Here is a 12,770-nt window from a genome sequence, read left to right as displayed (position 1 = left end):
TGAAGGTGTTGATCTTAAGATCCTATGAGTTCCAGAGGATCACATCAAGCTTATCAGCTCAGCTTATATGTTGGGGATACCTATATATCAAAATCAACAAATCTGTTGGTAGAAAACAGAAGAGATTACACAAATCATGATTTTGGTGCTGGTACAACTCTGGATTTCCTCTCAATGTCTTTTAATCAAAAGTCACTGCAAACAGTTTACACTGACAAATGGCAACTCTGAGCATTTGAGGTGAAAGGTGAAAACTACTTAGGAGCATGGAGTTGGGTTGTTAAACTATTTAGGAGCATGGAGTTGGGTTGTTTGGAGAGCTGAGAGCCCTCGGTTTCTTGTCTCACTTTGTTCAAGAGAATGCAGGCTGGTCCACAGGCGTCTGCTTTCTATTAGGCTGGAATTAGTTCTAGCTTGCCTGGGACAGCATTACTTAAATTAAATACTGGCGCTCACTTGAAAAGGTGGATGTCTCAAACAGCACCAGGTTTGTTACCAAGGGGACAGCCACAGAACCAATGCAGTAGTCCTCTGAGTCAAAACAGTGTATCCTAAGCCATTGCTTTACTGAATATTTTTCAACACACTAGTATAATAAATTGTCATCTCAGTACAATCAGATTAATACAATCATCATGTCATCAACATAATTGATCACATCCATAGAAATTCTATTTTAAAACATAGTGACATGGCATTAGTTGCACAACTTCTTCTTGTGCAGTTTTGTGTTACTCTAAGATGTTACAGGTGCTCACCAAAGTCCTGTACAATAATAAAGAACGGTAAGGGCAATGCTCATTTTCATAACAGAACCATAAAAGTCATGAATCATCTGATAGGCAAGGCATCAACAGTGTCACAAACACAGGCTGTGCATTTAGCTATGCAATTGCTCCCTCTGGGTCACTTTCCTTTTGATTACAACAGACACATAAACACTATCAAATGTTTTCATGGTGGTCAGCACATCAGTACCATCACAGCATTACCATAACTGTCAGGGCACGGTCTGGTGAGGTAGGCTTTTGTTTGTATGCAGGGAGACATTTAAGCTGATCTCTTTATCCTGCCCTTGTCTGTTGAACTGATGGCAAACAATCCAATAAAAAGCCTTTCGCAGTTTGCAGCTGTTGCTCCATCAGGTTTCTGCTCACCCGTGGGTGAGTGGCAGGCAGAGGCCAGGCTAGGTGAGTGTATGATGTTGCAGAAAGGGCAGACTCATCTAGGGGGCATGGTGGATAGTAACTTTGTAGGCAACATCACTGAATAATTAAAAAAACAAAAACCATGCTATTGGAACAGAATTACAGTTGATCAAATTATAATTACTTAGGTCGAAGTTTTTAATGGTGTTTTAGTGTGGAACACAAAGACTGCTGTCAACAATATCATCAGTTAAAGTACAAGGGAAAAGGGCCAAGTACATAACTCTGATACTCTGCATAATAACCATACAGCATTCTACAGTTACAGGTAGGAATTTAAACATAAAATATGTTTGCCATCACTGGAGAAAAATGTATTTAGAATGATAAATGTAGGTTAAATAGAAACATAAATTAAAATTATAATTGTGTTTTAGTGTACATTTAAATGACAAGTTATTTAGCTGCAGAACTTATATTTAACACAACACAGCAACGATCTAAGACAGAAATGCCTGCTAGTGCCTGACCAGACCGGGTGGGTTTGCTGAGGTGTTCAGAAGCAGCAGTCGCTGAAGCACACAGGGTCAGCAGCACAATGACAGGCCAGGCACTGCTGCACTTTTTAGATTGAGGTGTAGAATTGCAGTGTCTCAGCGCTCTCTCTCTCCCTCTCTCCGTCTGTCTGTCTCTTTGCCTGTCTTTCTATCCTTCTGACAATCTGTTCTCGTCCCTTCTCTCTCTTTGTAATTCCCCCTCTCTCACACATGCTTCTCTCTCTCTCCTTTCTCTCTCTCTGGTCACTTCATCACTTCGGTATTCTCTCTGGAGAATCAATGCAGTTCATACGGCATTAACTTTCATTAAGCAATAGAATTTCAATGGAAAAACCTGCCAATCAATAATGAGTACTAAACTGTCAGCCATGGATTTTGGATCAGAAAGACACAGAAGGCATTTGAGGATGACCCTGGTACAGACAAAGAGGTCAGGTGGGTTAAAAGCCTGTTATTGGCTATTATCACAGTGAGATTTTAGCACACAGACAGTTCTGCCGTTCAGGCTTTTTCCACCTCACATGTGCAATACCCACTGCTAACTCTACTGGTATGGGGCTGGTTGGATCTGGGTCTAGGGATTGTTGAAAACCTGTAAAAAACACTGTAGTTCAAGGTGCAGTCCTCCATCCTGGTGAAGGTTTGTCGATGCATGAACTCAACAGCCATTCAAATTACTTTCTACCCTTCTACAGTCAGGTTGATTGACTGGGATAGTGTATGGCTCGGTCTGATTCACTCTGTTGGAATCCTGTTAGTAGAGTCGGGACTGTGCATGGACACGGGAGTGGAGAGGGGAAGCTAGAGGAGAGGGAGGACAAGAGAGAACAAGCCAGTCTGGTGATAGTTGTGAAGTTTACCAACATCAAAAACTGCCAGACAGAAATAATCAAACCCTTTTACCCCCTGTCCCACTGTCTGTGTATACTTCACCATAAGTTGCCCCAGTGCACATTTGCAATGACAGTAATGATGAAATGTCAGAACTCTATGGATCAACTGTCAGTCAAAAATAGATAGTTGTCTGCATTGCTGCTCACAGCTAGACGTGGAACATGATTTTGGGGAAATCAATCATAAAACTGACCTAATGTCTGACACCAGAAAACCTCTATCAGCAATGAATGAGAAAGATTTAAAACATATGCACCAGGGTGCAAGAAGATTATAAGGTAGGACCTGAATAAAAAAGCAATACATATGACTGATGGGTGACTGACACTTAAAGGTAATGCCTCATTCAACTGGTGTTATCGTTATGTTGAAACATCCTTCAAAAATGTAATGGAAAGCCCACTTCGATGCACCATGTGCAAGAGGAATCACATGAAGGTGACACACAAATCCTACAAATGAGTTTCCTGGAAAATCAGATTAGGAAGTTTTAGATAACAGACATGCTAGGAGCCATAGAGAGCACAGGATTTGTCTAGTAAAACTGCCTCTAAGGCTAAGACAATGGACTACTTCTGAAGGGAAAAGATGCTAATGAATTAAACTTCTGAATGGATTCTTTGTCTTGTCTTGTGTTTTTCTTTAGGGGTTGTTCATATATTTATGAATTAAAAATATGTAGATGAATAAACAAGGCGAAAAACAAGGAATAATGCAAAGCACAACAGTGAGAATCAGTCTGCTTTAGGGTTTACATTTTGTTAGTTTCTACTCATTTCTCTTCTTTAACAACATCTGGACTAGAAGAAGAATAGCCTTAGGCTTTTCCATTAATCTTGTGATTAATATTCAACTGACCTTTTGCAAATGTCCAGTGCAGGATTAGACAATATTTAATGGGTAAACTTTTGTAAACTTCTGAATTGCCATGCAATAGAGGGTGGCAAAATCTTATTTCTTTAAGGATTCGTCTGATAGGACCTGAACAATGTCACTCAAATCCTGGGATCCCTTTTCATTTGCATAAGAAGCGCGGTATAAATAGCGTTCCTCATCCTCAGTCCTCGTCGGGGCAATCTTGTAGGGGAGTTCTGCCTGTGCGAGAGAGGACACAGTCGGATTTTCATCCACGTTAGGCGACAGTTGGTAAAAAGATTCAAAGAAGAGGCACGGAAGAGGTAACATTAAGTGTCGGGAGTACCAGTCAACATGTCTTCCCAGTCATCCTACAGGAAAATGTTCGGCGGGGAGAGACCTACCGCCAGGTCCAGCTACTCAAGTCGACAGTTCTCAGCCCCCGTGCTGCGCTCTCGGGTGTCTTTTGGCGTCTCCTCTGCCCCGACCGTCTACGCCACCAAAACTTCGCGGGCCCGCACTAGCGCATCTATGCCCCGACTAGCCTCAGAAAACTTGGATTTTTCACTGTCAGACGCCATCAACACAGAATTCAAGACCAACCGGACCAACGAGAAGGCACAAATGCAGCACCTGAACGACCGCTTCGCCAGTTACATTGAAAAAGTGCGTTATCTCGAGCAACAGAACAAGATACTGAGCGGGGAACTGGAACAGCTGCGGGGGAAAGGCACCTCTCGCATAGGCGACCTGTACGAAGAGGAGATGCGCGAACTGCGACGCCAAGTTGACCAGCTGACCACTGAGAAAGCCCGAGTGGAAGTCAATCGTGACAATATGGTAGAAGACATCGAACGCCTGAAAGCAAAGTATGTTTTTTTGTTTCTTACAATGTTTAGCCTACGTGTTACGAGTAAAATCCAAAAACACAACAAACAAGTAAAACAGCAACTAATCATTTTGCTAAAGTATAATATGCAGGCAGAACATCTGCTTTGATCTTGTAGGGTTAATTGTCATATATTTGCAGTTGGCTGGATAATACACAATGATGAGGCCACAGCAAACATCTGTAACGCTTATTATGGATGTGATGTTTTCCACTCCCTGTGTCCGGTCCTCTATAGTGTAATGAGTTGGGAGTGTCAGCTGTACCGACTCTGTCTCTCTCTTTTTTGTAGGCTCCATGATGAGATTCTCCAGCGCGAGGAGGCAGAGAATAACATGCAGAGTTACAGACAGGTACTAGGCCACCTCATGGCTTGCATTAATCCTTTATGTTCCACATTTCTCCAAATGTGTGCAATGCTCCTCAGATTTCCAATGAAATGCATCATCAAAAACCTTTGGATTTCTTTTTTTGCTGACTCAATCACTCAATTCTCCATAATTCTCATGACAACTTTAATTTACACTCTAATTTAAAGTAATAAATCAGTTCAGTATAAAAACAATCTGTCCCATGGTCAAACAACTGCAGAGCCGCTGCCTTGCTGCAAGCTCAGTAGAGAAAACTCTGAGCTGTGTAGCAGCGCTAACGGGCCCATGTGTGAGAGGGTTCTTGGCAACTTTTGAGTCAGTATTTTGGATACATGGGCAGCGATGTGGATGGGTGGTCAAAATAACGGATAGACTTCAGGGTGTACAGAGGCAATGGGGCAGTGTCAGGGTCGACTTCTAGGCCAGTGGTTCTTAAACTGGGGGGTGGGATCCCGGGAATTGTAGCTGTAGTGTTTCCATGACATGTCTCTGAAAGTGGATGCTCTGTTTACACTCAAATCTCTACCTGCGGCTCTAGCAATAACTTTTGAGTTGGAAGATGCGGTGAGAGAGCTTAGCAGTGACAGAAGACTATGCAGCCTTCTTTTGCAACGACTGGCAATTACAGAGTGAATGAGTACTTGTTATTACTTGAATATTACATGAGATTGTTAAAGGCTGCAATGGACATTAATGCCTTTGGCGTTGACAGCCTACCTATCAGAGAAGACATTTTCTGCCTCTGCTGCCAAATTTCACAACATTATCCAAAGTGAAACAAAATTTCTGGCCAATCTTTTTTGGGGGTCACCAGACAAAAAGTTGTAAGAACCACTGGTCTAGGCCTGTTGTTTTGCTGTGGTGAAAGATAAGTGAAATTAGACATTTAATTAAATCTGTTATTTACTCATACCTGGATACAATCCATTCCTCATATCTGGATGATCAAATACCATTACTGTTTGGTATGGATCAAATGTGGACTCACGTTGGTTGGTCAGATGGTTTCCTCTAAATACGTGCTGTTTCAGAACCAACTCACTCCTCATACTATTTGTCTATTTGTCTTACACATAAAGGACCATTATTCATATTGCACTGAATGTGGGCATAATATAATTAAACCTATCAATAGATGGAATAATAACAAGAACATTCCACAATTATGACCTATGACCTGAAACAACATAATTAAGATATAACAATTATTTTTGCTGCATTCCATTCTGCAGCAGTGCACTCGTTTAGTCTTGAACGCACACTAGCACACCCCTTTGTTTTACAGTGGTAATTGCTGTATAAGTTGTCTTCTTTTTGCATGTATTTTTCCAGGTGAATAGTATTTCAAATTCAGTTAATCTACTCTTCAGTGTTTAAGAGTTTAGAAAATGACTGATGTTTCCAAAATCATTGACTCATTTTGTCTAAAAACACACACACACACACACACACACACACACACACACACACATAAACACACACACACGGACTGCCCCGATCCCACCCACCCTAATTAGAAAATTAACTCTTTTTCATCAACTGTGTTGTTTTTGGCTGTCTTGTCCTGCTCCGTTCCCCACTCGATCTCACTGAGCAGGGATTTAGGCGTGAGCTGCTTTGCTGCCCTGGCACCTCTGTGTGGTAGCAGTAAAGCCTGAAGTGACCAAACACCTCTGCCACCAACCTTATAGTGTTGACTCTATTACTGTCTGTTACAGTTACCATTGCACACACACACACACACACACACACACACACACACACACACACACACACACACACACACACACTGTTCACACATACTGTACACACACACTGTACACACACTACAGAAATGATAACGGTCTTCTTACTTTCCTGTGTGTGTGTGTGAGTAACCTCTGACCCTTGAAAGTGGGCTGGATGAGGACTTTGCTGCTCCTGGATGTGTGGGTTCAGGGGAGAGGACAGGCTGTACACAGCAGGCCAATGTCTACTGAATGGCTGGCTTTGTCTGGGGTATTAGAGTTGGGCATAGCTGCTTCGCTGCCCAGAGCCCTCTTGCCATGGCCTGACAAAGCAGGCTGTTTATGCCAAAGGCTGTTGCCAAGAGTTAGGGTGTGTTTGTGTGTATATGCCTCTGTGTGTGTGTGTCTGTATGTGTGTGCCTCTGTGTGTGTGTGTCTGTATGTGTGTGTGTAGCCTAGTGTGTGTGTGTGTGTGCATCTCTTTATCTATGTGTGTGTGTGTGTGTGCATATGTCTGCAGGGTCAGAAGAACTGAGAAGGGGAGACCACACCACCCACGCTCTGTATGTGTGTGTGTGTGTGTGTGTGTGTGTGTGTGTGTGTGTGTGTGTGCTCATGAATGTGTGTGTTTGTTTGGTTGTGTCCGTGGCCGAGGGCTGCAGCTCAGGGGAAAGGCCCTGTGACGCTGTTTTGCAAAGTGGCCTCGCTGCCCCAGGCTGGCTGGATTTGGCTCATATATCAGAAGGGTTAGCCACAGTGATGGCTGGGTAGTGTAACAGGGAGATGGCTGGGTAGTGTAACACAGAGATGGCTGGTTAGTGTAACAGGGAGATGGCAAATGCAGCCCACATCTGGCTCACATCAACACCAGATCCTGGCCAGGCAGCTGTTTTCTGGCATATTTTAAATCCCATTTTACTAAAATTTATTCATATATTATTCACAGAGGAGTTATACATACTCTCTCTCTCTATCTCTCTCTCTCTCTCTGTCTGTCTCTCACTATCTATCTATCCATCCATGTGTTTATATGTATTTATTGACATATGTATTTATTGACATATGTCTGCATTGCATGTATGTAATTATACTTCTGTACAGTTTTTGAGAATAACTGGTAGCTGTTTTTCTTGTGTCTAGGATGTGGATAATGCTGCCCTGTCTCGGTTGGACCTGGAGCGTAAGGTGGAGTCGCTGCAGGAAGAGATTTCCTTCTTGAAGAAGCTCCATGATGAAGTAGGCACTGCTCAAGTCGTGACCTCTTGTCTTCCGTCGTACCCATGGTTGTGTCCAGTACTCTCCTTTTATGTTCCAGACAGTTGAAGCTCTTGGATGAGGTTCAATCTCCGCTGGCCTCTCTGGCTTTGATGTGGATCTAATCACTGCTGACCATATGATGGACACAGACACACACACACACACACACACACACACACACACACACACACACACACACACACACAACACACACACACACATAAACACACATACACATGCACACACACACACACACACACACACACACACACACACACACACACACACACACACACACACACACACACTCACACACACCCACACAGACCAGTGGAGCACAAACTGACCCCACCTTGCCTTCTGTGTGTTCCTGTAGGAGATGGCAGAGCTGCAGCTCCAGATCCAGGAGCAGAATGTCCAGGTGGAGATGGACGTGGCCAAGCCCGACCTCACAGCTGCCCTCCGAGACGTGCGTCTGCAGTACGAGAACCTGGCCTCCAAGAACATCCATGAGTCTGAGGAGTGGTACAAGTCAAAGGTCCGCACTGAAGCACTAGGCTGTTGTTTACATAAAACACTTCCTTTAGTGTATATGATTATAACTAAAGCAAGTATGCAAATGTAATCATTTTAGAAGATGCTGGCACAAAACTGTTGTACTGTACAGCCCTGCAGACCTGTGAATGAAGGCCAAAAGATCACGCTGTAGTAGAACTTTGAGCAAAGTCTTTGATCTGGTTACTTTCTCTGATTCGACAAATCTCTCACACAGATGTCTGTCTGCACCCCCACCCCTCAAACCCACCCCCACCCCCCAAACACAACACACACACACACACACATGGCTGCCTCACTCATCTCCTTAGCCATGTCCTCTGTCCTTTCTCTCTAAGCCTCCCCATATGCTTTGCAGTGTCACTGTCTAATCCCTCTCTGATTGTGTGTGTCTGTGTGTGCGGTTGTGTCTCTCTCTCTCTCTCTCTCTCTCTGTGTGTGTGTGTCTGGTTGTGTGTGTGTGTGTGGTTGTGTGTGTGTGTGTGTGTGTGTGTGTCTGGTTGTGTGTGTGTGTGTGTGTGTATGTGTGTGTGTGTGGTTGTGTGTGTGTCTGGTTGTGTGTGTGTGTGTGTGTGTGTGTGTGTGTGTGTGTACATGTCCATACATGTGTGCTTGTATGAATGTGTGTATTTATTCATCTTTTTAGTAATGGTCACAAATATTGTTTTTAAAAATGACACAATTTCGAGCAGGGAATAACAGGCACCATGTTGGACTGTAGAATAGAAATATAGTACTGTATATCACCAAAAGTTTGAATCAGAAGTGATTCTGTTTTTTACATCTCTCTCTCTCTCTCTCCCTCTACTTCTCTCTTCTCCCTCTGACCGGAGCAGTTTGCTGACCTGACTGAGGCTGCAGCCAGGAATAGCGAGGCCTTGCGTGTGGCCAAGCAAGAGTCTAATGACTACCGTCGTCAGGTGCAGGCTCTTACCTGTGAGGTGGATTCCCTTAAAGGCTCTGTAAGTGGCTAACATCACCACGGAGAACTGCTATACCCTAGCCTGACGAGCCAGACCCACATAAAGATGTAGGGTCTGGGAACTCACCATTGGCAGTGCTCAATCCGAGGGGCGGGATAAACGGTTGTCTTTCAAATTCCCTCTGCTAACTTTTGCTAACTTAAAAAAAAGCTTAACTCGAGTCGCAGCCAAAGCCGATTCAAAGCAGCATCCATCTTTGTTTTCAAGTAGCAGGGAATTCACACGGAACCGTCGCAACTCTGCTGTCATTATGTTAAGCCCTCCCACCAACTCTATACACGATGTGATTGGCCTGACTAGAGTTTGTTTTTTCTAGTTACATTCTAATTACATTTGCTGCCGCTAGGGTGCGTCTAGATTTCTAGGCTAGCCATACCCCTGAAGCCCAATTATTGCAGCCTGGGCATTGAGTGTCCCATTGTATATATAGCACAGTACTACAGGTGTAGTATCACTACATTATAGTAAATGGGGGTAATGAATAAATCAATTCATAAACACAAAGTGAAGTGAACAGATATTAGTCTGTTCTCATTAGTGTCATCTAAACTCGGACTGTTTTGTGAATGTAACTTTGAGGAATATACAAGTAGTCATGTAATAATTTGTCTGTTTTACCGAGCATATTCAGTGGTTTCATAATTCATACATAATTCACACTCATAATTAGGCCTATACTGTTGTGTTCATATGCACTGGACTGGCTCCTTCCTCATGCCCCCATCTCTCTGATCCAGAACGAGTCTCTGGAGCGGCAGATGAGAGAGATGGAGGAGAACTTCTCCATGGAGGTGTCCGGTAGCCAGGAAACCATCGCCCGCATGGAGGAGGACATCCGCAACATGAAGGACGAGATGGCGCGCCACCTGCGGGATTACCAGGACCTGCTCAATGTCAAGATGGCACTGGACATCGAGATCGCCACCTACAGGAAGCTGCTGGAGGGAGAGGAGAGCAGGTGCCTGTGTAGAGTGCATAAAGATGTGACACATAAAGATGACACACACACACACACACACACACACACACACACACACACACACACACACACACACACACTTTTGATTTGAGACAGAGTGAAGTGTATAAGTGTATAGTTAAATAAATGTACCGGTAGTGGTATTATCTGTTCTGTATTTGATGCTGTCTAAGTACTCACATATTGAGCTTTATTGATGAATTCTACTTGATGGAATCTGTTCTGTTCATTCTTCACAGAATTTCTACCCCCATGCCAAACTTCTCTTCTCTTAATCTAAGAGGTCAGTTGACCCAATGCCTGCAGCCTGATTTTTCAGCCTGAGTACCCACCTATTTTTCACATGTTACAGTAATTTGACTTCTGCAACTTCTGGTTGAGCCTTGTCCACTTATTGTCAATCCTGTCACCACAGAATCTATGCTGGAGTCCAGGCCACTAGAGAGCTCAAGCACAACAACCAAGAAGGTACTCATCAAGACCATAGAGACCAGAGATGGACAGGTAAAGTTGCCACATTTACATCCGCACGTACAGCTTACAAGAAAAAAAATGAAAGTGATCATGTACATTGCTTTATTTGCTTTATCTCCTCTTTTATCACAGGTGATCAATGAGTCAACCCAGAACCATGATGACATGGACTGAGCGTTTCTTGATGGACGACATCCCTAATAAACATGCTAGCCAGAGAGGGAGAGAGAGGGAGGGAGAAAGAGAGAAGTGGATTCCCTTTTTGAGCCGTAGAAGCCAAGCTTCCTTTTGCTCCGCACACCAAACCCAATACAAACAGTGCACAGCAAGGTGACCAAGTCACAAACCTGAGTAATCAAACATCCTGCTTTAAAGAAGTGCCTTTCTGCTACTGATGGAGAAGAATGAAGCAAGCCAAGCCAGTGTGGTGTATAACATGTAGAACATAGAATTGCCCCCTATAGAGAGAGAGAGAGAGAGAGAGAGAGAGAGAGAGGGAGACAGAGAGAGAGAGACAGAGAGAGAGAGACAGAGAGAGAGAGAAATCCATGCTCTTGGGACCAGCACAGTTACACTGACACAATGCTTACGCTTTGACAGTCTTAGCACAAACATAGAAGACTCTTTTCTGTGTTACCAAACCTTGGAAATAAATGGCTATTTCCCTCTCATTTCAAGTCTCTCTTATTGCAAGGCTGTCTATGCATATTGTCTCTATAGCCTTGGTATTCACCTCTGAATTAAAGTAATAAGCCTACTTGCTAGAATTTCCTAGTCAATGAGTATTGATTATATTATATTTGAACATCCTTATGGCCTACCTTTTATACAATATATTTAATACTTTTATATATATTGAACACATTTTAGAACTATAAGATAGGCCTATAAAGCACTAACTTATGTGCCAAAGTGTACATCAAATCACATAAAAGTTCATGTTCAAAGGGAAGCACATATAGGCTATCCCAACGAAATGTTTTAAGCACGAATGTCAAAACATAGCCTAAACCTAATACTCCTTCCATAATAATAGCGGCTAACTGCTTGGCAGCGCTCACAGACGAGAGGACGAGCTTTGTAACTTGTCACTGCCACCTGATGGCCACCCATGGTTAAAGCAAGATGGTAACGTTGACCAAGAAACTACATTGTGACATCGAGTATACTATACAATTATTTATTTAGATATTTTCAGTCACTCGAGGTATGTTTATATTAAAGTCAGATATGAGTGCTATAATTCACCCGAAAGGAATCTTGAAATACCAGCCAAGGCCCATAGAGGGTGTTTGGCCAATGCGTGTTCCTTTTGCCACCGGTAAGACTTCCTTCTGTCTCCCAGACTCAAAAACAACAGCTCGTATGAGAGTACACTTCAACTTTTCGAGGCTCCTAAGGCAACGCACACCAAGAGTTGTGTTCGACCAGGGAAATCACCGTGTGAATGTAAAGAGCTGTTTTTGAGCACAGTATGTAAGGGACATTAGTCAGAGAGGAGACGCATTAGCCTACGTTGCCGGTGCTCCCGAGCGACGGTGTGTGACAGAGACTGTAACTTTGTTCGAATGACGACATCTGCCATAGAAAGAGTGATGGTGCAGATGCAATTTCAAGCCATCCGTGTTGGTTTTCGGACTTGTAAAAATGCAGACAGACGTGATCATTTCTAGTGGACTCAAACTGATCGATAACCATTCTCTGACTTAACTTCTGATTGGTATACAGGTTACTTTGTAGGCTATCTTTTGTAAGGTTTCCCATCATGTCTCCGCTTAAAAGTTCAAGCCGAGATTGTTTAGTTTGAGAGAGCGCTTGAACTTTAAGAGCATTGCAGCTAGTGGGTTGTTTTGAGGTGCCTCCGGCGTAGGAATGGGCTCGGTTACATCCGCTCTAACACGGACGCGCAACGCTCTTATCAAAGTGGGCTCGGAACCGCAGGAAGAAGAGGAGAGAAGCCAGTCCGCACCTGAGTCGGTTCATGGAAGAAAGAAAACTGCACGCTCCCATATGTTCCGAAGCCGACAGAGCACAAAACAGTCGCTGTCCGAGGTACTGAATGTTCCGAGCAATGGTGCTAG

General features: G+C 43.5%; 1 protein-coding gene across 1 annotated transcript; it reads left to right on the top strand.

Annotated features, from left to right (window-relative positions):
• Positions 1 to 3,675: 3,675 nt before the first annotated feature.
• viml (vimentin like) lies at positions 3,676 to 11,360 on the top strand. Its single transcript, XM_048244188.1, has 9 exons — positions 3,676 to 4,323; positions 4,636 to 4,696; positions 7,582 to 7,677; positions 8,075 to 8,236; positions 9,090 to 9,215; positions 9,974 to 10,194; positions 10,455 to 10,498; positions 10,631 to 10,719; positions 10,822 to 11,360. The coding sequence occupies exons 1-9, from the start codon at positions 3,809 to 3,811 to the stop codon at positions 10,861 to 10,863; spliced, it is 1,356 nt and encodes a 451-aa protein (XP_048100145.1). The 5' UTR covers positions 3,676 to 3,808; the 3' UTR covers positions 10,864 to 11,360.
• The last annotated feature ends 1,410 nt before the right edge of the window (positions 11,361 to 12,770 follow it).

The sequence above is a fragment of the Alosa alosa genome, chromosome 1, assembly GCF_017589495.1.
Source record: "Alosa alosa isolate M-15738 ecotype Scorff River chromosome 1, AALO_Geno_1.1, whole genome shotgun sequence".
NCBI lineage: Eukaryota > Metazoa > Chordata > Actinopteri > Clupeiformes > Clupeidae > Alosa > Alosa alosa.
Note: the sequence above shows the minus strand (reverse complement) of the source record. Positions and strands in the feature narration are given on the sequence as shown.